Raw genomic sequence first — 27,224 nt, 5'->3', positions numbered from 1 at the left:
AGAGAAGGTGAAGAAATGGGCTTGTTACAAGTTTGTGGTGTTTTATGAAAAATACAGCCAGTGCAAGACTGACCAAACTCAGTTCATATATTAAGTTAGAGAGCCATCAGATGATGATTATCTTCACTCATAACCTCAAAAACAAGACCAGGTTTAATAACACTGAGTTTAAAAACATTATATGTTACATTACCCATGCACTTTCCAGCTGTCCCGCTTAGCTGTAAGAACTTACTTGCCAGTGTCCTTTGATGTTTTCTCCCTCCAAACCTGTAACATTAGTCCATTTCATGCATGAGATGAGAAATGTGAAATCTCTTGAACACAGCATATTTTCACAGTGCCTCAGTCCAGTGTCACTTAACATGCCATAGCAAATTATGGTCTAGTGATGGAAATTAAAACTCTCTAAAATAGCTTCCTTGTTTTTTGTCAGTGGGGGATAGACTTTATAGATGCTTAAACTGGTTTAACCTCTTGACATGTTAAAATGTGTCCCTTTACTGAGAAACAATGAAGATATCGATTTCACATTAATCAAGAAATGTTTCTTTATGAACAATTAAAACTTGTTGCATACCTGAGAGCTCTACCGTGACAGACCAGAAGTCCATGTAGCCCTGAAATCCAAACAAAGACTATATTTTCTGGAGCATAACATTATGAACAAACTTTTATGCAATACAATCTGTGAGATCTTATGTTCAATGTGCAATCATGGAAGATTTCCTAATTAGACTATTGAAATTTGCTTACTGGTTATTCCTAAAAGATAAAAAAAAATAAAATCACAAAGATTCTTGTTCAAAAAATACAAAACAGTAGTAAAAATAATAAGCATTCATAGGAATGAAGCCCTTTCCCTTTTCAGTTAAGAGATGGCTTATCTAATGTTTGACTAAAAAGAACTGACATAATAATTGAAATTTTTAGTTTGGAGCAATAATTAGTCCAAAAATTAGTGCTAGGCTGTCCTTGAGTAATGATACTCAGTTTAATGAGGAAAATCAACAGGAGCATCTGTATGAGATGCCAGTAAATGCTGGCCTCCTTGTCCTGCTCTGCAACGACAAGTGGTGCTGCTCTGCTTTGTCCTGGAAAGCTTTGGGCAGCCATGTGGTACTTGCATGGCCAGCTCTGTCTCTGGTAGGAGCCAGCTCTTGGGCCAGTGACTGCCATTTCCCAGCTAACAAACATTTACCTGTGTCCCAAGCTGCTACAAGAATGAGAACTGCAGAGTAGTACTGAAATCTGGGGGGTCATGCCTAAGACAAACACATACTAAATATTTGTCCAGTGCATTAGCACCTTGGAAAATGTTAGGTTTTACCCCATCCTTCTAATGTTTTTTCAAGATAAAACTGTCCCATCTGGCAAGAGCTTGTAGGTTAATCACACATGAGAGCAGCTCATCAGTAAATGCAAATATTAGTGGGGAAGGAAAAAGAAATGAAGAGAGAGCATCATCCAGCTTAGAATGAGTAAAATCTGGATTATGCATTTGCTCAGCCAATGTCTCTTGTCTACGGTCTCCTCCAAGACAGGGAAAAGCCCCATTGTGAAGTTAGGAGAGGACTGCAACTCCCCACAGTAAGCAGAAGGATTTTGCACATGCAACCACTTGGCATTGCAGCTGTTGTGAGAAGTCATCCCCTAAATTCAGTAAATGCTACCTTCCTCCTCTTCAGCACCTTTCTGAAAGAGAACTATACCTGTGGGGCTGTGTGAGAGCAGCCTCCCATGCTGCTGTGGTAATTGAAGCAAAATCCTGCCCCAATGGGCAATGCTAAAGCCTGTTAGAAAAGTGAGGGCTGGCTAAATCCTGACCTGACTTACAGTTTCTGTTCCTGTACCTCTCCAGGTGTGCTTCTGCCAGAAGCAGTTTATACCAGCTCTGTGCATAGCACTGGGAATGTCACCTGGGATTTTTGTCTGCTGATGCTGGCCAAGCTGCTGGCATGCTGCAGCTGTGCCACATGTGAGTGGATGGGGAATGGTGAGACCAAGGAGGGTTGATCCAAGCTCAGTGTCTCATTTTGCTCATGGAAGGGTTCATGCTGTTTTCCCTTTCCTAGTTGAATGAATGGAGTTTCCCTTTCTCGTTCTACCAACATCTGTTCTAGGGACCATAAAGAAACATGAAAAAAGAGCCACTGAGGCTGCTTAGCTGAAAAGATGAGAATTAGAAAATTAATATTTTAATCTTCATACATTTCAGCTCTGTCCCCTGTATAAATTTCATATTGATTTCTTATAAGCCACATATGTATTGAGGTTGTTGCTGACTTGTTTGTCTGATTACTTGAGGTATTAGTGTATAAACAGGTCAGTCAGCACATTTGTACATAGCAGCTCATAAATCATCACATTTTTGGAGTTCCCTCACACCTCCCCCCCCCAAGATCTCTAAAAGTACAGTTGGAAGGACAAGTCTGCATTAAAAAAGTTAATACGTTATGGTAGCAACACAAACACTGAGACCAATTGATTTCGTATTCATCAATGTAGTTGTTTACTCCAGCTGCTCTGCTGCCTCCTTGTACTCTGACTCCCTTGTCAGGGTATGCGTGCAGGTTTTCATTTATGCTGGTGTATTATAATAATATTGTTAAGTAGTTTCAATTCATTTGGCCAAACCTTACCTATACACACAAAAATTCTACTCTTTAAAATTTGGGCATATACTTCTACATGTCAATGGCAAGAATATATTAAAATGTTAAATTAATATTAAATTAATATTAAATATATATATATATACTAATTATTTAGATGAGCATCTACTACTTCTTCTGAACTTGTTTTCAATTTTTCTTTAGCCGTATTAGTACAGGAAACATTTTCCTGTGTGTGATCAGTCATATGCTATACCTCTCAAAACTGACCTGTTTGATGTAGTTGACCAAATACAAAATTTGGCTTATGAAAATATTATTAACATTGTATCTGAAAAAAATAGTTAGCCTCAACCCTGAAATTATGACTCACAAGAGATGATCCTTACATCAGACTGTAAACTGCATATCTCTTAGAACTGATGATTATGAAACCCAGCCATAGAGAGCTAAAGAATCAGGTTTTATTTTAAACGTATACTGGAACAGAGTTTGAAGGAGATTGCCTGTAAACTGGAAATAACAAATGCCTATAGAACTGAATATGAAACCTTCATATTCACTTCTCTATTTAGGGCTGCTATGGATTCTATGCCTTTAAAGCTTATTTTTCCAGTCAGAGGACTAAATGGGATTCAGAATAAGAATGGAAGGATATCTCTTGAGAAAGGCATGTTGTCTAGGTTGTCACTTTTCCACCTATAAGATAATTTTGAATTATTAATACCTGGAGAAATGTTCAGGTGGACACCTCTCTTTTAAGGAGTGTAATATCCTCTGGGCAGAGAAGGGAGATGGAGGAAAGGACCAACCAAATCAGAAATCCTGATCACTGTGGGGCTTAGGGGATAAAGTATCCAAAAACCATCAGCTTATTGTGGAGAGCAATATCCATGGTGGAAGCCATGGTGGAAGTGATGCAGAATACCTAAAAAAAAAAAAAAAAAAGTTACGATATCATAATCTGTCTATAGGAAAATTTCAATACATTGAATCAGATTATCAAGTCAGGTCAACTAATTAACCAATATTTTACCTGTTTTTAGATTAAAAACTCCTACTTTATGTAATATCACAGTTCATTCCTGACATGCTGGAATGTGGTTATGGTTCATCGTAAAAGTTCCATTGAATTACAACTCCCGAATAATCTGTTGTTGCAGATAAAAATGCAAAATTAATTCATAGACTTTATCCCATGATAAAAGCTTGTGCAGCTTTCCAGTGCATCATTGAGTGAATTGCTTTAATAACTAATAGAAACCTCCAGGAAGGGAATTATTAGACAGTTCAGTACTCAATGGAACTCATACATATTTGCAGAAAGTAGCCAAGCTTGTAGGCCTGTAAAATTAAGCACAAAAAACTTCATCAAAGGGAAAATTCAAAGTATGCTTAGTATTTTCTTAGATTATGTCCAAAGCTGATAATCATCAACTGCCTAAAAACACTTAATAATTTTGGACATGCTGTCTTAAATTGTATTCCAGTGTCACACATCTGTTGAGACTTTCTTTACACTTGAACAACTTACCTATAATATTAGATGAAAGCATAATTTAAGATTAAAGAAATGCCAAGAAACTGAATTTAATGTAGGTAAAAATTAATAGAGGTAGAACCAGACACAGGGAGCAGACCATGCCAGGAAGGAGACATCTTTCAAAGAAGTACGTAGTATTATTGTCAGGTGATATGGTGAACTTGATAGATGAACAGTCTAATCCAACATTTCAGACCATGATTTCCCTTCAAAATTATATTGTAGGGGAAAAATTCATCCTCATTTCATAGCACAAATAATAATATTGCTATTCTGCTTTTTGTCAAAACCCATTCTGATATAATGCATCTAAGCAAATGTTCAAAACCAACTTGCATATCCCTTTGAACATAAAATTAATTGATTAGGAAAATAGATATTAAATTGTGTAATTCCACTGAGTTACAATACAACAGATGACTTAACAACTCATTGATAGGGCAGAATAAGTTCATTTACTTACAGAATAAGTACCATTTACTGTAGATGTAGCATACCTTCACAGTTATGTTTCTTATGGTAGTCTCCTTGAAGTCAGTTTGATTTTACTGAGTTGTTCACTTAAGATAAACAATACAATAAATGTAAATATTAAATATCCTTTGACTATAATGTTAGTCAGAGCCATGTGCTGTTTAATAATTTATTATCTATTTATGGTGCACTATCAGGGTATGCCTGTGGTATTTTGAGGAGTGGTGTAAGCTTGCTGAACCAGCTCTGCTTCTGTTGAATTGCAGCCACAGTAGGGTGGCTGTAAGAGACACTTACGTGGTTTAATGGCTTTTGTCTGGCTCAGCTAAAGCTCAAATCTGCCTGAAATACACCATGACAACATAACCTATGCTATCCTTTCCACACTGCAGAGCTAACTCTTGTGGGACAGTCATTATAACTTATTAAAAGAACTTGCTAAAGAACTGAAACTGCATGCTTGCAACAGGAGGGTGAGGAAAAAGACAGTAGAAATCCAAACACCTTCTAAGCAGTGATATGTAGTCCCATGTAATATACCTGACCAATGGTCCTTATTAACAGTAAATGCAGTCTCAGCAAATGTATAGCTGAGTTCATGGAAAAGCTGCTATCTTGCCTGTATGCAATCTGCCTCTTCCTTACTTGAGCTCTTTGCCATCTGTGACAGAGCTACTGCAGTGTGCACATTCATCTTTGTAGCATAAGGTGCCCTCACTTGTGGTGGCTGTCTTGAAGTTCTGGGAGTGACCAACAGCAAAGCCCTCAGCAGTCATCTCTTAGCAGCCAAACCCAATCTCACTCAAAAATGGCCTTTGAATTTGTGGATTATTCTGTGAAACAACCTGGCTGGCTGGCAGTGCAGGTGTGCAAGCGTAAGGGCTTCCTGTGGTTTAAGATTTGACAGACTCCAGTTGCTGCCCCTAGTTATTTGACAGTGATGTGGCAACACTAAGTGGTTGCTGATGAACAGGTTTGCAGTGATCATGCCTCTGTTTTCTGTTTTTGTTTTTTTGTTTTTATCTTTTCCTCAGGGGAAATCGCTCACATCAAAGAGGTTAACCAGTCTAGTGCAGTCCTACTAAAAGGATCACCTTGTAGCATGGAAGCAGACTCAAATCATTATACATACTTTGTAGCTCACTGATTGCCTGAATCAGAGGACAGTAGAACAAGATGTTGCATGAGCAAGGACCTGACTTGTTTTCTTTTGTGTATACTAAGGCATTACAGACTCCGAGGGACTCTCTAGCCTTTCGATGCCTCCATTTCGAAAACTGTCTGCTCACTTCCTCCTTCATATCAAGCTGGATCTGTGTCTTTTTATTTTCTGCAAGCTCAAGTACAGTGAAAAAAAAGCTTCTGCTAGGCACAGTTTATTTAAAAAAAAAAAAAAAAAGTCAATCAAAAACTGGAAGAAATGTAAAAAAAATGCATATATTAATAAATATACATATGGCATCACATTTATTGCACAATAAATTAGCACAGAAGGTTTCATTTCACTGATGTATTCACATTGAGAAAGAAAGCCTGTGTCTTTGTCTGTTGTCTGTATATTCTCTGTTAATGTTTCTTGCATTTATTTTTATACCATATTTAAAAAAGAACACCTTTTACTCCAGATGTATTAAAGTTGATCCTTTCTCTGTAAATTTGTGTATGTTTATATTGTTGTTTTATCTTTCATTAAAAGATGCAGAATCTCTTTCCTTTGGGAAGTTTGAGATTTTAATATTGAATCTGAAGATCAGTCAAGAGCAAAATCATTCCTAATAGTTACTTACCTTTTGCTTTCCAAAAAGTGACATGAAATGGCATTTTCTTTCTCTCAGTGACACCTAACCAAACACACTTTATTGATAATCATTTACTCTTTATTTTCTTTTTATCAAGCTAGCAGCAGTGAGACCTTTCCAGCTTGCTCATCATCACATAAGCAAACCATTCTTTAAGCTAGACCAGGTCTGTAAGAGCACACCCTCTACAGTGTGCTCAGTAATTCAGTTGCTGCTCAAGAGCAGATCAAGTGAAGTGCATTTTCTTAGGAATGGCCTTGAACAAATCTAGCTGGAACCATTAGTGTGTATTTTCTAAATAAGACGCTATTTCTTTCTCCTTGCTGTCATGTGTCAATGCAACATTTTAAGCTGAAAAGGCAGCGGTTTGGGAGTGCTGAGAATAGAGCGCAAACCTTGGGTAGTAAATGTAGGAACTTGCAATTTTAATTCAGCGGCTCAGTTCAAGTATGCTGTTGCATGTCTAATACTGAGGCTACTCACAAAGACCTACTCAGATTTACAAGAGTGTGTAGCTGTTGTCGTTGGGACAACAGATGTGGGACCTTCTGAAACTAAATTGAGCTGGAACCAGAAAACCTGTGCTTGGAAGAAGAAAAGCAGCACTTCTGACTGATACAGATGACGTAAAGGTAGTGGCAGAATCTCCGAGCACAGAAGTAGTGGTGTGAGCTAAGTCAAATAGCAAGTACCTCCAGGGCATTATAGGATGCATAGGACAAACATGCTCAAAGAGCCTTCTTAGCAGTGCACAGGAGAGACTCAGGACAGACAGAGCTGGTACCATCTGTGGTCTTGACTTTTTTGTGACATTGGCAAACAGGAACCTTGTTTCAAAGGGACTACCAAGCCTAAAAATGCCCCCCACCCCCATTCCTGACACAAAGTGGGAGGATGGTCATAGACACAATCAGGCAATAAATTTGAATACATTGGTGCTGGAGTCATCACAGTTAACACCAGCTGCCTACCTGTGTTGCTGCTGCTGGGAACAGGGCTGCTGAACTGCTATAACCCTGACTGCAACATCTCTAGAGTAATGGTCTGAACAAACCCAGGACCAAACACATTGTACATCACCATGAATGGCTGCTCCCTTGGTTTTTGTTCAGCTGAATTTTCCGGGGAGGTGGGATTTTTTTTTTGTTCTTTGTTTGCACATGCTGCTATGTTTCTGGTTTCTAACCAGAATAATAATCGCTGCATTAAGGTGTCACAGTTTCTGTCATCATGATTCTTTTGAGCTGAATTTTATCACAGAACACTGGAAATGCCCATGAGAGCTTGATTTTATCAAGAGCTCCATCTAGGTCAAGTCAAAATATTCACAGTCTAAAGAGGCCATATAAATTCTAATGAATAGCCACACTGAACCCCAGATCTTAAACTCTGAGATTTAATTTTCCTTTACCACAGCAATGTGAGCTCTGAGGCATGAACTTGGGTCCAGAAAATCCACAGAAATTTGAGCTCTGTTTCACTTCTCAGTGCCAAATTGAGATATTTATTTCCAAACTCCTGCTGCCACCAATTGCATCAGCTGGTATATTGCTGCTTTTCCTTAGGATTTAACTAATTAGATACCAGCAGCTGCTTTGAAGAATTACTCCCTTCAAATGACTAATGTTTCAAATTCATGTGTTAGATAATCATTGAACTTTACCCTAAGGAAATTAATTATTTTTTTTTCCCCTTTTTAAATCACTTTGCAACACTGACCAGCCAAGAAAAATATCTGAAGTATTTGTATTTCTGAACCCATTTTGTACTCATTCTGGTTCTTCTTTTGTTTCAATACATACAAAGCCTGCATTGAATGGCTGTCTTCTATGTTTGTGCAGGATCTAACACAATGCCTATAAAGTAAAAATGCATATTACAGTAAGAATTTCAAAGTAGGCAGGGAGCAGTATTAAGGTTTCATTTGAACCTTGTTTCAAGTGATGCAATGCCACCGTTACCCAGGAGTGAATTTGGCCCAAACAGACCAATAAAACCTGCTCTACAGCCAGTTGATTTTTAAAGGGTTTGTCTGTGACCTCTTCATCCCTCCCATGATCTGTCAGTGTTGCCACACTGGGAATGGAAGCTCCAAGTAGGCACGAATATCTCCACAGAGAAAAAACATAGATATTTATAGATGTTTGTTTCCGAACGTATATGAAAAGACACTTCCACCAATTAAGATTAACTCAGATTATGGCATATTTATTCTTACCATGGCAAACAGTTGAAGTACACACTAGGCAGTGATGCATCTATTAGGAATTTCAGAGAGGTCATGTATCTGCTGAGGAAAAAAAAAAAAGGACCAAGCAAGATTTCTTTCCTCCTGGGGAAGAGCCATCAGTTAGCACCTCCTGGTGCCTCCCAGGAAGCTGGAAACACCCTTCATTGGGAAATATTTATTTTAATATGCTTTAAAGGAACCACTCCACCTGAGAACAGCTGAATATTCACCAGATTTTCTGTAAGGTGCGATTAAAAACTGCCCACTGACCCTACAACACCAAAAAAATGGAAGGGAAAAGGCCTTAAATACCGAAGAGAGAAAGATCAAAATGCTGAGCTGAAAGAGCAGTGGAGAGTGGCCAGAAATTAATGAGCTAAAGGTGAAGACAGAAGAAAGAAATGAGAATTAATTGCATTGACCAGAACGGAACCAGCAAGGGAGGAGAACTCAGGCACTGAGCACTTTGGCGCAGGAGAGGCGGCGTGCTGCTGGTGGGATGCCAGTGCTGGGCAGAGCTGGAATCAAAGCGCAGAGAAGCAGTCTGACCAGACCATCTGCGTCTGCCCTTTTAAAGCCCAACAAGGACATTTTTTTTTTCCTGAAAGAAAGCTCTTAATACCACATATATGGAATTTCTCTTTTTTCAAATTGCACCCCTAATGTCATTTGAAATACTAAATGCCCAGTAGTCCTCCAAGAAATAACAAATGGGAGCAAAAAAAATAGTTCCTGAAAATGAGACCTACAGGAATGTGTTTAGGATGTTTATTAAAAATATGGAAGAAAGCCACTGCAGACAACTAAAGTGAGAGAAGACTGTTTTCTTTAAGTAACAGTTGGGAATCACCAGTGATTTTTTTTGTGTGTCTTCCATTTGTTTATCTTTATGCCAAATGATTAGCAGCAGCTGCTTGAATTTAGATTTTAAAATTACCATATTTTAATTTCTTTTCTAGCTAGAGATGTCATGCACAGAACCAGCACCACTGAATTTATTGACTTAAGTGCATAAAACAGAAATTTTTCTAAAAGAAAATTAATAACTATAGATACCTGTATAAAATAAGATACAAATCCCAAGATATTCCAACAAATTACCAACAATTTATTTGTACATATTCTGTGTCCATGATTCATTTAAGCATGTTGCTAAGTAGTTCTGAATAATACAGATTTGCCTTTTGATCTCACTAGGCTAAATAGGTTAATGAAGTTATGCTGAAGGAGCCCCAGTATCAAAGACATGGAAGCAGAGGACAATCTGAGGCCAGGCTCCCTGTGGTTGTGCTATTCTGGACTGTGGAGTCCTCAAGTGAGGTTTGTACAAATAAATGGGTTTTGTGTGTACAGACATTGGCTTGAGGACGGCAGAGTCTCCCCAGACACTCATTATCTCTGCTACTGCATTTTTTTTTCCCCCTAATATCTAAACTAAATCTTTTTTGCTTCAATTTATCCCTTTAGCCCTTATCAGGCTGCTACATTCACTGTAATAAAATGTCCCCTCCATTTTTGCTCAAATATGTAAATAGCCATTGCAATGTTACAGTGCCCTTTGATTTCCTTCCTGGTGTTTTCTGAAGTGTGGTTTGACTCTGCTGCTCTCCTCCAGCTTTCACAGAGGATGGAGCCTGGAGCAGGCTGCAGTGCTCCTGCCCAAGCTTGACTGCTACAATTGCAGTGCAGGCTGTACTTCTGTCTGTAGGCACAATAGCAAGGCTTGCCCTTTTTGTAGTAGAGAGTCACCGCTGAATCATTTCCTGTGTATGAGGCACTGTGATGCCCAGCTCCTTTGCAATAAAACATAGGTGGTTGTTCCCCCTTGGTGTGTATTGCTGGATCAGTGAGATGTCTGGCTGTCCATTGGCTAGCATCCAGTTTTTCAGGCTGTTCTTCTCTTTCACTAAGGTCATTTCTCTTTTTTTAAAAATCCTAACCTCTGACGTACTTGCAGACCATTTTCCTTCTGGTACCTCTATGTATGGGTAGGCGTGAGGAATCTGCTGTCCTGATTCTGTAACACTGATGCATGAATGATAGTGATTATCCTCATCACTATTTGCCATAAGGGATCTGTATGTGCAAATTGTTAAAAGAAATTGCCATGATAATAAACTCTGAAAACCTGCACAAATTCTAGATGATAACCCTTATTTACAAGGGTGGACATGGATAGTAAATATCAAACAATATTAAGATACGATTGTAAATGTTACCTTGTTAGTGGCATTTGCACAATTTTTATTGTACTTTTTCTTCGCTCCCAAAATATATTCTGACACATTTGCCTTATCCTTTTTTTTTTTTTTTTTTTTTTTGATTTAGCTAGATTTTGAAACTTCTCATTAGATTCATTACAGATGTCACCTTTCAAAACAAATGCTATTTACTACCCTTGCTATTAACCTTGTGGCTGCTGCTTCTTCTGTGTCACAGAAATGAAGCTTTTCATTATTCATATAACTCTCCTATCCACGTCTTTATTTCTTTCCGCCTTTCCTTTTTGAAAGATACATGGCAAGGGCATTTTTAATGTAACTTTTCCACCTTTTTGCTGAATGCATAACCTGAAATCTATGACCTTTTTTTTTTTTGAGTTCATCCCTTTTTGTGCACTGTTCTTTATACGGCTCATCTGTTCTTTTAGATTCTCTTTCTTCTCTTCCCCTCCCTGGCAGTAACAACTTTTTAGGATTCACAGCCTTTTATGGTTCTTTTCCTTTGTTCCTCTGATCCTCATTCCCTTCATCCCTTCTGCATGTTCCTACAGTGACCACAAATACTCTGCATTTCCCTCCTCTGTTCTGTCTTTCTTGGACTTTAAAGAAATCACAGGGAAAAAAAAAAAAAAAAAAGGCTGGTCAGCAATTAGGGCCAGGGCTGATGCAGAACATGCCTTTGACCATGACCTGACCTGATCTCCTGGGACCTTCCCTGGTGCCTTCCTTTCCTTTTCCTGTCCTGCTCCTACCAGCTCTCTACACTTCCTCCAGCCACTGCTGCCCCAAACTCCTCGCTTTAGGGGATAAAATGCCCTCCAGGTCTCTCCATAAAGGCAGGTTCCTGCCCCCTGCTGGGACCCCCATGACTTGTCTGGCTGCTTGCACCTGCCAAAATAGGAATGGAGATCTGGACCATCTGGCTTTTTCTTCCTTCCTTCCCATGTAAACTTATCTAACATTGGTAAACAGCCCATAAATGACATGTATGATTGAGGCAGGGGAGGCGTAGAGGCTGGCAGGCTGCTGGCGTTGAGGGAGAAGAGCCTGGGGTGATGTCCTGGAGAGGAGGTGTCTATGTCTGGTGGGGAGGCCTTGCTGCTGACTTTACAGGAGGTAGGAGAGAGATGGGTAATCCTTAGCATAGGTGCACTGGTTAGGTCTGGACAAAAGGAAGCTTGGTTGGTTACTCATGTGTTCTGCAGGACGGGGAGCAGGTGATGAGGTCACTTGCTGTGGGCATTGTGATCTAGAATAAACTAGGAGCTCAAATGTCCCTCAGGGCAACAGAGGGGTGGGGGGCCCAGAGGGTGGCACAGAGCATCCCAGCCTCTTGTCAAAGTAAGTGTCTGCGGGAGGTAGGAATGAGGGTTGAAGCCCAAGACTATAAAATGTTTCTAAGTCCTGATCCATACTGGTCTAGGAGGTAGCCCCAGTGAAACTAATGAACAGGGGTATGGAAGCTCACATTGTAGCTGAAATCACAGGTAGTTTTCTGAGGGGGTGGGCATAAGTGTCAAATTTCATCAATGGATAGCCTTTCTAAAAATGTTCTGGTGTTTTAAAAGGATACACTAGCAGCAAGTTAGACATATAATGCTTACTTAATGATGGAATCATTTTCCAGAAACTCAGTTTTAGTGAACAGCTAAATTTGTAATTGCGAAGTCAGTTTGGGTTGCTTCTTTACTTCTTTTTCCATCCCACCTGAATTACTTCATGAACCTTGCTGGGACTTTGGCTAAATCTCTTCTCTTGCTTTCCTTCTCAGTTGTTTTCCTTGTCCTTTTTTTGTCTCTGTTCCAAATCCTAGATGTGGGACAGTAACTGCAGCTACTGGTGCAGAAGGATTTTAATTTGTATGTTTATTTTCTTCCTCTAATGGGAACACAATAAAACACAATATCAGACTTTCATTTTGTTCCAAAGGGCTTCTTCCCAATGCAATTCCTGTCATAGAAACCCATGTGATCTATTTTTTCTGTATTCTTGTGTATTTTTGACATTCAGACATTTTACTTGGGTGAAGAAAAAAAAAAAAAAAGAAGAAAAAAAAAAAAAAAGAAAGAAAGAAACAGAACCTGAAGGTTATCTCAAAGTTATGATTTTTAGATATTTTTTCTGGCTACTGCAACTCCATTGCTGTGTTAAAACTGCACTTTGGGATTCCCATCTGCAAGGAGAGCTGAGCATCTGCTGATCTTCCAGTGCCTCTGTTGGCATCTCCCACTGCTTTTTCCTGCCCCAAACTTCCAACAAACTTCCAACAAACTTCCACTGTAATAGAGATGTGACACCTGGGAGACTGACTTCAAGGAGTAATTATCCTTTGCTCAGTAGGTACATTGCTGCTTGCTAGCTAGATGTCAGTTGTGTCACCTCTTTGGTACAATCCAGTGGTGTTTTTCTGTTTGTTTTTGTTTTCTTTCAAAAGCTATTTTGGACAACAACTCCTCCCACTCCTCTCACCCCAGACCACACCACATGCTGGGAGTGCGTGTATATCTCTAGGAAGGTTTTGAAGGCAGTGTCTTTCCACCAATGGCACAGACAGGGCAGAGTGCCTTTGATCACTTTGTCTTTTTTATGAACAGTAGAAAACAAAAACAAAAACAAAACAAACAAACAAACAAACAAACAAAAGTTTTGGAGACCAGAAGACCTGGAGGAAAAAAAAAAAAAAAAAAAAAGAAAAAGAGGGAGAGTGAGGAGGGAGGGATAGAGCATAAAAATAACCTCTGGGAAAGTGAGGCCAAGGTCAATCACCAGCCCCGCACGGTGGCCACCAGTTTCTGTATGCTGAGAGCACCTGTGGGTGGCTGCAGACCTCCTGCTCCACATGTCATCAGCAAAGCATAAAGCATCAAGCATAAGCAGAAGAGGAGAGGGAGGCCGCAGGACACGTATGTGCATGGTGGCACTGCCTGGCACAGAGCTCAGCACTGGAAAGCAGAAGGCTGAGGCCAGGCCTTGGGAGGATGGGAGGAGCCTGGTCTACATACCCTTCAAACCACACTTAGCCTGCAGCTTTCATTTTTCATCTAAAGAAAGTTTGCATTGTGTAGAAGAAAATAAAAAAGGAGAAAAGCCTTTACATACTCAACGTGGCGAAGACTTTTAATGTTGCCCTTAGATGTTGCATCCTTTTCCAGGCCCTGAAAGCTCCTGTGCCTGGGTGGAGCTCACTGCTCCTCATTACTGAGGCCTCACGGTCTGGTGGCTGCTGGCGCGTTCTTGCTTGGCCAGAAAAAAGCTGTCTGAAGCAGTCAGCCTCCAACCTTAATGTAATGCAGAAAGAGTTCCTTTTAACAGCTCTCATTTCTGGATACTGTACCACTGTGTTTATTGGTACTGACATGGTAGCACTGCCACGGCCAGTGTATCAGAACCGATCTGCTACAATACGGCAAAAATTTTAATTTTGCTAAGGAAAAAAACTATAATCTGAATGGCACTGCTTACTTTGCCTTGTGTAATGTTTTAAAATACAAATTATGTAAGTTTATTGGATGAGACATTTTTGGTATTCAGTATAATCTGTCATTTAAGAAATCTAAATAGAGCATAAAATCAAAAACAAAGGAAGCAAGATAAGTCAAAACAATTTTCTTTACCAAAGTGAAGCAAATAGTTTGCTGCTGTAAAAGGTGGTGGTATTTATTTTGTGTTTGGGGGTGGGAGGTGGAGGGGGCTTGGTTTCCTTTTTGCCTGGTTGACCGATTTTAGTTGTTTGTTTTATCCCTGGTTGTTCTGCAGTGACCATCTCCCCCTTTTTTCTGTTTGAACTTATTTTCTGCTCAGAGAACTGGCGGAGAAGCCAAGTTTATTTTCCTAAGCCCTCGGCTGCAGTGCCGCGAGCTTTGCTTCCAGCGACGGCACCCGGCGCACCCGCCGAACCAGGCGTCACAGGGTGCCCTCAGCACAGGGTGCCCCCAGCCCTGGGTACCCTCACGCTTAGGCCACGTGGGGCCGTCGCCGCCTGCCGTGGGCAGCTCGTGGGACGCGAGTGACACCTCGTGGGGGCGCGCAGCAGCTGCCGTCGGCAGCCCCACCGCAGGGGGCTCCGCGCCTACACGGGCGGCGGCGGGGGAAGGTGCCCACGCGTCCCGAGTGAGGCCACGGAGGGGCGTGGGGCAGGAGCAGGGGGAAGGACGAGGGCCAGATCCTGTCCCTTCCCCGTGGGAAAGGCATATCAGCGTTGTCCGACTCCTCCTCAGCTTTCTTCCTGCCGGAAAAGCAGAGCATAGGGGAGAAGGAGAAATGTTCATCTGTGGGGCTCACCACACTCCGCCCTCCGTGCCTCGCTGAGAAGGAGGAGACACCCCGCATCTAACAGCTGTGCTGGAACCTCCCTGCCTTCCCCCTGCACGGCCGAATGACACATGTGTGTGCCAATATGATGCAGACAAATACATGGGTTTCATGTGCACTGATTTCAGGCTCTTTTGCCCTCTCTCCAGACCCTAGTCCATGTGTGGGATTGCTGAGAGACCAGCTCTGTGTATTTCAGCAATTTCCATTTAATGTTTTCTTGCATGTCCAATTCCAGCTTTACCTCACTGAGTGAGGCCAACCTGCAGGCCAGGGCTGTAAACCCCAAAGTCTTCAGACACTGAACCACTTTTGGGAAGCTTTTCTGTGGAAAATCATGTAAGTGGGTAGATACATTTCAGTTTTAAACCTTGAGGGATGAAAGGAATGTTTTTGTTCCATCACAGACATTGGTAATAGACAGCCAATCTTCATTACATAATGTTTAATGAAGAATATATTAGGTACTTATATGTAATATATTTTATGTCCAGACTGAATGCTCTGTAAAGCAATTGTCCTGGCTTTAAGGGATGGAGAGAAGGTTTGTCTTTGGTTGGATATATAGCACTCCCCTTTGGGATGGTGTCATTTGGTAATCTCTGCCACATGTTCTTATGAGTAGGATGTTTTTGTTTCCTTACTGTGTCTCCCCTCAAGTCCTGCCGGGTAATATTTCAGATGGTCACGGTCAGAAAAAGCGTGTGACAACTTCCAGATGTTCAAGTAATCAAAGCAGCCTGCAGATCTAAGAGAACACACCAACAGACAAATGAAGGATAACTTGAAGGGCCACGGTCTAAGTGGGGGGTCACGTTCCAAGGCGGTGCAGCAGGCTGAAGGATAGCCTTTGAATGTCTGGAGGCTTCCCCAAAGTCTGCATCACTTGCTGAAAACAAGATGGCCTGATGATGTGGCTGAGCAGGAGTGCAAGCTGACTACACAGGCTCCAGTCGCGGTTTCCCAGATCTTGCAGCGGCGCTGGCTTCCCGGAGAGTGGAGAGGGCCGTGGTTGTGCCAGCTGCTGGCTCCTGCCTGTGGGGTGTGGTAGGCCCTGGGGAGCAGGACCATGCCCAGCTGCTGGCCACCCCAGCACTGTACCTGGGCTGCCTCCACCAGGGGTTGGCAGGCCCTGGGGGCAGGCTGCACTCACTTCTTGAGCAGACGGCCTGCCTGCCACTGGCATGGCCCTAGCTGGGCAGTGCCGGCACTTGTGTAGGTGCCAGTAGTGAGCACACAGCTGGCCTTTGGGAGCTGCCCAGCAGATGTATTCCCAGCTGGTTGTTACTGGTTCATCTTCCCGGCTATATAGAAATGGACATGGCAATTGAAAATGCATGGTGGGGCATGATATTCCTTAGTGGTAACGTAGACACATTCTTCAGAAAGAAATAATGTATATATAGAAAATAAAATAATAATAATAATAATAAATCTGCTTATACATGGTGCAGCACACATGGAGCAACACTCATAGGCAGGACAGTCTTGTCCCTGGTCTCAGCAGAGATAACGCTCCCACCCCACGGCATCCTACAGCAAGACTGCTGGTGACTTTGCGTACACAAGCATTTTGTGTGGCAGTGCCTCCACTGTGGACAGCACATCCTTGGAAACAGATGTGCTGTACATCTGCCTGCTGTGTGTAAAACTGGCAGAGCTCCACTGGAAAACTGGTTTTCAAAGTGATGTGGAGCACCGGTAGGGGGCAAGCATTATTGTTATTCTTATTACTATTAATTACTGCTACGACTACTGATATTGCTACTATTAGTGGATATGGTTTAGAGATGGGAGTTCAGCTGATGGTTGTATTTGATGATCTTCAAGGTCTTTTCCAAAGTAGATGATTTGATGATTCTACTGCTACTACTGCTACTACCAGTAATTTGTGTGGAAATATTGCTGGCTGAAAACCTGTCAGTTGCTGATGGAGAAAGGGAAGATCTGATCCCTTCCAAGGAATAGCTGGATTTTTGAAAGTTGCTGTGACTTCTGCAGGCCATTTAATGACAGAGCTGATGTTTTTGAAGCATTACTGTTTGGGAGATTGCTACCAAATGTTCTTTCCCCTTGACATCAAGGCTTTATATAACTTTTTATGCAATCCTACATAGTTCTTTTACTACTTGGAAACTGATGATGTAGGATGCTAGAAAACTGAGATCCATGCTAGGAAAAGAAACAATTTTGTGACAGTTTGTTTAACAGCAAAGGTGTCTTTCATCAGACAGGCTCTCCTTATTGCATTCTCCAAGCATTTGGAGAATTTCTGGCAAGATTATTATTTGGTTTCATTCTAAGAATCACTGTGTACCTACATAGAGGGCAAAAGAACAATATCTTGCTCACCTGGCGCATTGGATAATGTTGTCTGTGTGCATGGATTGGGAAGCCTGAACCTGAGAACTACGTTGGTAGTGGTGTAGTGGCTTTAGAGGAGGCTCACCATGGCAGAGGTGAACAGCCTGGAAAGCATCTGTGGACCCAAAAGTGAGGAGGTGTTGCAGTTCACAAGGATATCAGTACCTGGATAAGCTGCAAGAAGGTGTTGGCTGTGAAAAATTGGATCTGGGCAAGTACAGTGGAAATCTATTGAGATGAGTGATCTCCATCCTAACTCATGTCTGTAAGACAAGGATAAAAAGGTCTTTTTATTCTGTACACTCTGAAAATTTTTGGAGGCTTAAGTTCTTCTTACGTTGGAGCATCAACAGCATGTGTCTCCACAATTTATAATGCAGTTGTCAAGACTACCAGCTCTTTTCACACATCCAGAGAAAAAGTTGCAATTACCTAAGTATGGCAAAATAGAAATGGAAACCATTCCCTGCACTGGAAGCTGACTCGGGAAGGACAGATCATCTATGGGGAGACAGGATAAAGAAAATGTACTGACTCAGAAACCAGAAAACCATAGGAGAAAAAAAAAAAACAGTCAGCATTTGTCAGACATCTACCCACCTCTCTGTTATCTGCCTATTTGAGTGTTTTTATTTAAGGAAAGGAGCTCTTCTGATTCATTTATTTATTTATTTTTAGGAATTAAAAATCAAAGAAGATCAAGGTTTCTCTGCCATTGTGACAAACACCAAAATTCATTAAGCACAAATGCATAGGCATGCCCATTGTAAGCTGGTTGTTCCACTTGCATGCTTGGTGTGTTTCAGACCACATGCCTGGTCTCCAGTCAAGGCTCCATAGTTTAGAAAGAATCATTCTTCATTCTTCAGAAGATGTGTCAGTCTCTGTTATGGATTAAGAAGACAAAATATGCTTTCCACATTTACTCTTCTAGCAAGGGATGATTTTTGGAGGATTTTCTAGTCACATAATTCCAGTCACATTTCTTAACATGTCTGGATTTCTTTGTGGTTAAACTTAGACTTTGTCCTTCTTGGATTTTGCAAGGCTTGCTGCGGGTGCTTTTACCTGTGCAGTGTTTACCATGTATTTGTCATAATTAATACTTACCATTGCAATCAGTGTATTCTACTAAAATCATTTTGTCAGGTTAAAAATTGCAAATTAAAATATTCTTACAGTGGGAGGACCCTATATGCAATTTTTGCAATAAAAATTCTCCAATTGTTTCCAATTTGATTGGCACTTACAATGAAAGATAAACCTTTCCTGTTAGTAATACCTAGATGTGATCTTTCTGAAGCTTCAGATATGAAAAATCTCTCTCTGAGTTTTGCAGGTACTTTAATTTCCCGGCCTTCCCTGTGGCTCAAGTAACCATTTAAAAAAAATAAAAAAATAATTAAAAAAAAAAAAAAAGAAAAAGAAAAAGAAAACGAAAACATAAGCACACAAACAAACAAAACAAAACAAACAAATAAAACCCGACACCTCTATGCAGTATTGTCACATCTTCTAATCTGCTTTTCCAATTTTCTTTCAATTCCATTATTTATTTGCAGCTTTAGTTCCATTTTTCCCCTTTTCCTTAGTGTTGTGGTTTAACCTGGTCAGCAGCTAAACACCACACAGCCATTCACTCACCCTTCCCCCTCACTCTCTGGGATGGGGGACAGAAACAAGAAAGTGAAGCCTGTGAGTGAATAAAGACAGTTTATTAAGACAGGAAAATACTAATACTACTAATAATAGTACTACTACTAATAATGTGTACGAAATAAGTGATGCACAATGCAATTGCTCACCACCTGCTGACCCATGCCCAGCCTATCCCCAAGCAGCTGCCCCCCCCTCCCCCCCCCGGCTAGCCACCCCTATATATTGTTTAGCATGATGTCTGGAACACCCTTTTGGCCAGTTTGTGTCAGCTATCCTGGGGTCAGCTGTCCTGGGTCTGTGTCCTCCCAGCTCTTGCTGCACCCCTAGCCGGCCCACTGGCAGGACAGAGCAAGAAGCTGAAAAGTCCTTGCCTTAGTATAAGCACTGCTCTACAACAATTAAAACATCAGCATGTTATCAGCACTCTTCTCATCCTAATCCAAAACATAGCACCCTACCAGCTACTAGGAGAAAAATTAACTCTGTCCTAACTGAAACCAAGACACTTGGGAACTTGGAAAGTTCTCTCTTCTTCCCTTTCTCTGCCTCCTCTTCTTATTCAAAGTCTCTAGTCTCTTTCCCATATTTTAATAACAATCATTCTGATCTGCTTACTTCAGATCTCAGCCAAATCCTAGTAAAGTCAATGGAAAGGTTTTCCCTGGAATTTTAGATGTGTTTCTTCTGACTCCTTCTGTTGCATTTTTTCTTTCCTCTTTATCCTTATTGCTGCCTGGCTGGCTGATTTAAAAAAATATTTTCAGTACAACTTGTCCTCAGTTGACTAAACTGGTAAATAATGGATAAATATAGTCTTGACTGAGAACAGCTTTCTGGCAGAGATGGAGTACAGAACTAAAGAAGAATTTTTCTCACCTTGAGTCATGAGATCGGGTTGGTTAAATTAAAACCATTTACTTAACTTGCCTGTACAGCACACAAAAATCATAGACGCCCTTGTACTGATATTTTGTGCTGCCCACACTACACTCGCTACAGCACCTGGGTAGTAATTTTATTCTGTGAAACAGAAATAGACTGGGTATATTTCTTTCTTTGTATCAAAAGTAGCACAAATCACATTTATGTATTTAACCAAAAGCGGCTCAGGTTTATTTTTCCCAGTGGTTCTTTTTTATTTTTTTTTTATTTTTTTTTTGTATTCTCCCTCTGGAAAGGAAGTTTTGTTCTGTTGTAACCTTCAATCTTCAACACATAACAGTCATATTATGAATTCCTCAGTGTCCTAAGGCTGGCTACCTACCTTTGTAACTCAGTCCTGCTGTGACAGTACTGTCTTCGTATTAAAATGTACTTACTCAGCCCACAAAAGGGATGTTTCTATGTTTGTTGAGGTGAAACTTTGCATATTGCCTAAAAAGCATTCAGAAGACTTTTATAAATATATTCTATGCATCTATTCACACAGAGGGACTAGTAGTAAAAGTATTATAGTGTTCTCAAAACACATAGTAAAAGTAAAAGCCTAACGTGCAACAGCACTATGAATATGTCATTGTATTTTGAATTTTTACTGTAATAAATTATAGCCATAGTTCATACAACCCAGCTATTATCTCAGATTGTCTCTCTGCAGAATCACAAAAACAATCTGAGTCATCCTGACTTGATTCATGTTCAGTTCCTGTTTTGGAAGGCTTCTCTCACCATCATACAGGCTGGTAACATTATTTTTGTGTGAAAGCTTAGATTCTGTACAACTGCTCCACAGTCTATGGCAGATTCTGCAGCATGAATCATGGAAAATATGCATCCCTGGTTATTTGTAGATGGTTATTTTTGCAGAAATTAATCTAGAAGAGTCATGGGGATTTTTTTTTTAATTTTTTTTCCATTGTGATACATGTGGCTTTTTGGCAGACTGATGGGAATTGTTTGATGGACACTTATCAAACATATCAAAAAATGTTCGGCATCTGAAAAAGGGGAAAGAGAGAGTTGACACATGGAGTCAAGACTGAGTATGAACCAGTTTTAGAAAGAAAGAAAATGAATTTGCCTTCATGAGTAAAGCCAAGCACCAGAGGGTTGTTTCCCTTGTTCTCTCGGGGTCCTCTGCACACTCTGTCATTAAATTCTCATGAAACTTTTATTTATCTTTGTTGTGGCTTTAACTTTACCTATGTATAATCTATTATTTCAATTAGTACATTAAGGATATATTTTAATAAATGGAGCTGATTAATTAATAAATGACTTTGGCACCCTCTGCTGAAAAACATGATAGAAATAGAGAAAGTGATTTCTGCTTGCCAAGATTCCTTTCATCACTAGAAAGAGACATCTCTGAGGTGAAAATTCAGCACAGTAACTCTGGATAATACCTTAGACGTGAAGTGAATAATAATGTGTGGCTTCAGGGAAATGAAGCTACACAGAATAATGATGTTACAAGCTAATGTTTCTGCAGTGGAACAGTTCAACAGGGAGTAGCTCTGTTTCTGGTAGTATTCTGCAAAAATATGGTACTAGTTTTATTAGTAGTAACAGTAGTATTATTAAGTCTGGCAGGAGAATAAAACCATCACTAAAAACATTGTCATATATTACAAAGATTAGGGTTATCATATGTAATGAGGATTAAAAGATCTCTAGAAGAGAAAATCTGAAGTGCTTGATCATTTGATGGCAGACAAATGAAAACCAGTCATTTTTACTGCAGGAAAAGATGAGATCAGGAGGATTCACAGGAGGAAATGGCTACACATTTCATCAGTGAAATACGCAGTTATTGGCATGGATTACAATAGGCTATTGGCTATTGTGGCTTTTCTTACATTAGTAATTTTTAAATTGAGAATAGATTTTGGTTTCTTGCTTGTTTTGTTTCGTTTTGTTTTTTAATCTAAAAGATGTACTCAAATTTAAACTGGATCTAATTCAAGGATGTTCTGTGTCTGAAATGGTGTGGTTACGTGACCACGTGGCGACTTCTGGTTTTATAATCTGAAAATCTGTACTCTGACAAATAAGGCTTGAGGAGCTTTTACTGTGGTTGGGACTTTGCATTCACTGATGCTCATGTTTACAGGGGTCAGTGCTCACCTTTGTTCCTTCTTCTGATCCAGCTTAGTACTGACTGGTAATTGCTGCAGAGCTGCACTAGGCAGAACTCTCCTGCCTAGGTCAAGGATGCTCCTTTTTCACTTATTTCTCTCCTCCCAGGCTGGAATCCCACATTCATTTTTCCGAGGAGCCAGGAGCCACCTTGAACCGGGGAACTTCTGTAGCGCTTTGAGAGTAACCATTCATAAAGACTTTACAGCTCTGAACTACAGCACGCACAAAGAACATTTTTTTTCTAGTGACTACAAAATGCTTCAATAAGCTCTGCTCAAGTGAAACCTCTATTAGCACTGAGCAGTAGTGAAGCTTTTTATGTTAGCCACTAAGGATTTGACTAGTAGATAATCGTGATTATGCATTCTCCTCAGAACAACCTGCACTATATCAGAAGAAAATCAAGCTTCAATCAAGCTGCTCAGAGATTATGAAATACCCAGATGTAGAATGCCCAGCTTCCCTGTTTTAGCCATAGGGGTACAATGCAAATTACTTCTAAGCAGGCAATAGTCTCAGGATTTATTGCAGTGACTGAACATAGAAATACTGAAAGTTCACAGAAAAGCCTGCTCTTGTGAACTTTCAGCCAGCATTTACAGACTAAGAAGCCATAGATTATTCATATAATAAATGGATGCATATCTGTCCAAATATTTAATAAAGATTCTATATAAGAAGCATGAAACAAGTCATTTTCCTATGCAGTAAAAATATGTTTCTTCTATTGGATACAGGACAGTGGAAATAGCAGTTTAAACTTTTGAAGCTTTGACATTTGGAAAATGGTACTGTGACAAGAATTATACCAAAAATACAGGTCTTAGAATGGGAATTGTTAGTTCAAATGAGACCAAATTTGATGAATTAAGGACTTAATTGTCCTTAACTAATATGTAAACCATTTAAATAAGAAATTTGTACCAAAAGGTAAACTGAACCATGCAATAAGATCCAGCAAAATCTGTTTTTTAATAAATAGTCTTTGTCCCCAAGAAGACCTGGGGAGATTGTCTTGATGTTAACAACTATGGTGAACGGTGGTTTGGGAATGTTTGGAACTGACATAATGTATGAGTTAGGGATAAGAACAAAAGCTACAGCTCCATTTCCACAAGTGCACGTTTACGTGTAAAGCCATCAGCTCCTATCGGTGGGTGCCCTGTTAAGTGACTGCCCTGTAACAGTTATTTGAGATGAGGAGCCCTGTTCACTGGGGGGTCTGACTGGTCTGTGAAAGGGAAGAGAATGCAAACTGGGAGTACTGTGGTGAGCAAATGAACTACTTCTTTTCCAAATCAGTCATTAGAATGTTGTCTTTGCAAACTTTTCTTGCAGTCCTCACAAAACAAGGAAATATTTCTGAGGATACGTAGGGGCAGCTCACATCTTGAAGTCTGTGCAAATGACAGTATTGATTTTAAAAGGTCAGATCAGCTGTTTCTGGTTACTTTCACTATTGGAGTATGCCTGCTCTGAAAAGGTGAATGGTTATTTGGCCCACAGTTGCCATATAACCTGGAATGGCTTGCTTCCTTTGTGTGCTCTCTCTCTCTCCCCTAAAGTACCAAGAAAGGAAACATGAATGTTCCCAAGTAAATAACATGAAATACATGGTTTTATTTCCTGGATAGTCCCAATAGACTTGAACATGACCTCCAGCTCCAGGCCTACATTTACAGGCACGCTGTGAGCACAAATGTCTGTCTCCAATCTGGTGAGATAAATTGAAAATATTACTTCCTTCCCATCAAGTCATGCCAGTTGCAACTGAAATACACTGAAGAGATTTTCTATCTTTAGATAGAATATCTTCACACATTTGCATATCCGATCTTTTTAATTATTGCCAATTCACTTCCATTTTACATCACACTAAATGCTTACACTGACTGTTGATATTTGAACTCAACAACAACAGATGGAAGGGAAGTAAGGAAAAGGAAGAGATTTTAAAATAGGTTCTGGGTGTATTAGTAGCAATTATAAGGTTGGCTCCCAGAATCTGGGTCTACTGAATCTTTGGCAGCATGCTCTCAGTCTTAAAGCTGAAGTGGTGGTCACACATCAACCCTGGAGTTACCGATGCAGTTCCAAGGACTGGAGTCCATCCTCTCCCACTGATAATAACTGCATCTGCAGCAAGAAGTCTGCCATTCTGTAAGCACGAATCTGCTCATTTAACTTGCTTAATTCTTTCCACACAAACACAGACATGCACACCCAAAACAATACTTTTTAACTCTAGCTCTTTCATCCTGAAGTTATGCAAAGGTGCTTCTTGCTGTCAAAAGACTCCTGAAGGCTTGCATTTTGGGAAGAGGTAAGTGATGAAGGAGATGGACCTGCAAAGGTGAAAAGAAGCATTCCTCTAAGCTAGAAGTTACAGTACATCTCTGGTCAAAATTCAAAGTACCAGCTTCATTTATTGCAAAAAAATAGGATCCCTTGTGACAATAATTGCTGCTTTACTACTGCTGTTAATATCAGGCTGGGAGATGCCACAAGCAGCTGAAAGCTGCAGGTTTTATTCTGTAGGGCTGTTAGAATAGCAGAAGGCTAAGCAGCTGATGGAAAACAAGTCTATCAACAGTTTGGTGTGACAGATATGCTGTCATGTGCTACAGATATCTTCTTTACATTCCTACACAGGTTTTCAAACAATGAAAGGAAGTGGTCAATCCCTTCAAATTTGATAGAACGATGCTGGCATTGAGTTTTGCGGCTGCAGTCATGTATCAAGAGATTATTTGTCCTGGCATAGTGAGTTCAACACAAGTGTACATACTTGATACTTGAATGTCAAAAACTTCACTAAAAGAGAGGCCAGTAAACTGTTATTTTCTCTAAGCACCAGTTCTCTTTAGATGTAATCATAATAACAGTGTTCACATTTGTGCTAACACTGGCCAGCAAGGACTGAAATCTTGGCCCTGTTGAAAACTTTCATAAAGTTTTGGCTGAAAAGAGAAAATAGGTTTTCACATGAAAGTAAAAAGACAGAAAAATAGAGTTTTGTGTAATGGTAAACTTTTGTGCTTTTCAACTTCCTGTTGTTAATGTCCTTAAGTTTATAGAAGTTCAAGTTTGTTTGTGCTAAAATGAAACAGAACAAAAAAGAGTTCACTCCCCTAGCCTTATTTCTATCTGTTTCTTCAAAACAGTAAACCTGGCAGGAATATGTTTCAATGCAAATGTTGTCAAATTCACTGCCAGCTAGGTATCAGGATGATGATACACCAATTGAATTCCTACGGGTAGATTCAGGGATTTTGTTCACATTCTGAAAAGCGTGATGCTAAAGTTCCAGTCTGCAGCCCCAGACAATCTTTAGAGAAAATGTGGCCTTCAGACAGAAAGCTAGGTCTGTCTGATTTGCTAAATCAGCAGGTCTGACCTAGCAAATGCTTGCTGTAATCAAAGGAAGCCATTCCATTGATGTTAATCAACTTTGGAAGCCAGCTCTGTAAAACAAATACCTGTAACACCAGCTATTTAAGCCATGAAAAACACAGAAAATGCATCAAGTCCTTGATCTGTGAGCCACATGAGATTTCTGAGTAAATATTTCTAAAACTTCACTCAATCATAAAGAAATAAAATTAGCTGAACTCAGAAGCATGCTTCATCATTTTGGTGAACATAAGAATCACTGTTAGCTCACTGTAAAAATATTCAAAAATGCTGCCAGATAGTATATGTTAAATGGGATTTTGATACAGGGTATTTGCATTTAGAAATAGCTTTTATTTATTCATGATGATTTCTTTGTAGCTGCTTATAGATGCATTGAAAAAGAGAAAAGTCACAAGCAGCAGAAACAGCAGATGGCAGCATCAGGCTGCCTTATCTGAACTATTAAAGCAAACGGAAAAAAAATATGAACCTAGCTGAACAAAAGTTTCTTAGAGTTTGTTTGATTTCAGATCTCCTTCATTTCTCCTCTTATTTTGGATTGATTTTTTTTTCCTTTCTCTATTTTTTTTTCTTTCTATTCAGTATTGTAAAAATCACAGCAGAGGAAGAAAATTGCTGTCAGGTCATCCTGTATTGATTTAGTAGAAGATAGTAAGACCTGATGTGACCTGCTGAAAAGATGACATGAGGTTATGGCCTAGCCTACCGGTGCTTCACGTCGTATTAAACACTCCTCAGGGGCAACATCTGGAGAGTTAAACAACTGCTGGGTAATGCAATTTTAAATACCACTTCATCAAAGTAATAGACTCCACAGGACCCTCTTGGGATCTGTAAACTGATGTGTTCCAGGCTTTGTATGCTGCAGCCCTTTTGTGTAACACATTAAGGAGAGTCCGATAGCTCTGACTATTGCATAGGGATATAACTGAGGTTTGCAAATTCATCTACAGCACACCACCTTGCTATGAGATCAAATTCAAAGCCTTAAAGTTTTTTGTTTGTTCTTTGTTTTTGTTTTGTTTTGTTTTGTTTTTACTCAAAGCTTGATAGTTTTACAGCCAAAATTCCTGTTAGTCAAGGAGAACAAGTTTTTAGAACAGGAGATTTGCTCTTGAGTGTTTTAACAGCAGTGTACAAGCTTCAGAAAGGGATCAGATCCCATGCTCTCTGTATTCCAGAGTAGTTACAAAAGAGAGAATAAATTCTTGGTGCTTTCTTCCTAACTAGCCAAGCTTTCTGCCTGAATATCAACCTGATTCATTGGGTCCTTACCAGACCTGGCTACTTTTCTGCATTCCTCAAATACAACCTAACCAAAGCTCCAACAATAAAATCATGAAGAAAATGTCTCTGGTATGGTGGACCATGGAGGCTGGTACAGCCATCTCACTGCAAATCAATGTACCTGACAGTTAAAAGAATGGTGTGTCATTTTCTGAATTAACTGTTTCTACTATTTTGGCACTGCAAAGCAACAATTAAGAGAAGTCCCATCAAATAATTAAT

General features: G+C 40.0%; 1 protein-coding gene across 2 annotated transcripts in view; it reads left to right on the top strand.

Annotated features, from left to right (window-relative positions):
• The window catches only part of RGS7 (regulator of G protein signaling 7), a gene marked incomplete at both ends in the record, with an annotated part of 260,514 nt that extends 237,949 nt beyond the window's left edge, over nt 1-22,565 (top strand). Inside the window, one exon of one of the 2 annotated variants that reach the window (XM_082758438.1) lies at nt 22,404-22,565. In XM_082758438.1, the coding sequence (XP_082614564.1) occupies nt 22,404-22,565 (162 nt within the window). Of the gene's footprint in view, nt 1-5,666; nt 6,001-22,403 lie in introns of those variants that run through there. The other variant, XM_082758432.1, reaches the window with a different exon arrangement.
• Between the last annotated feature and the right edge of the window lie 4,659 nt (nt 22,566-27,224).

Source organism: Aythya marila (genome assembly GCF_965140915.1).
Source record: "Aythya marila genome assembly, chromosome: 3".
In the NCBI taxonomy this organism is placed as follows: Eukaryota; Metazoa; Chordata; class Aves; order Anseriformes; family Anatidae; genus Aythya; species Aythya marila.
This window is presented reverse-complemented; position numbering and strand designations above follow the sequence as displayed.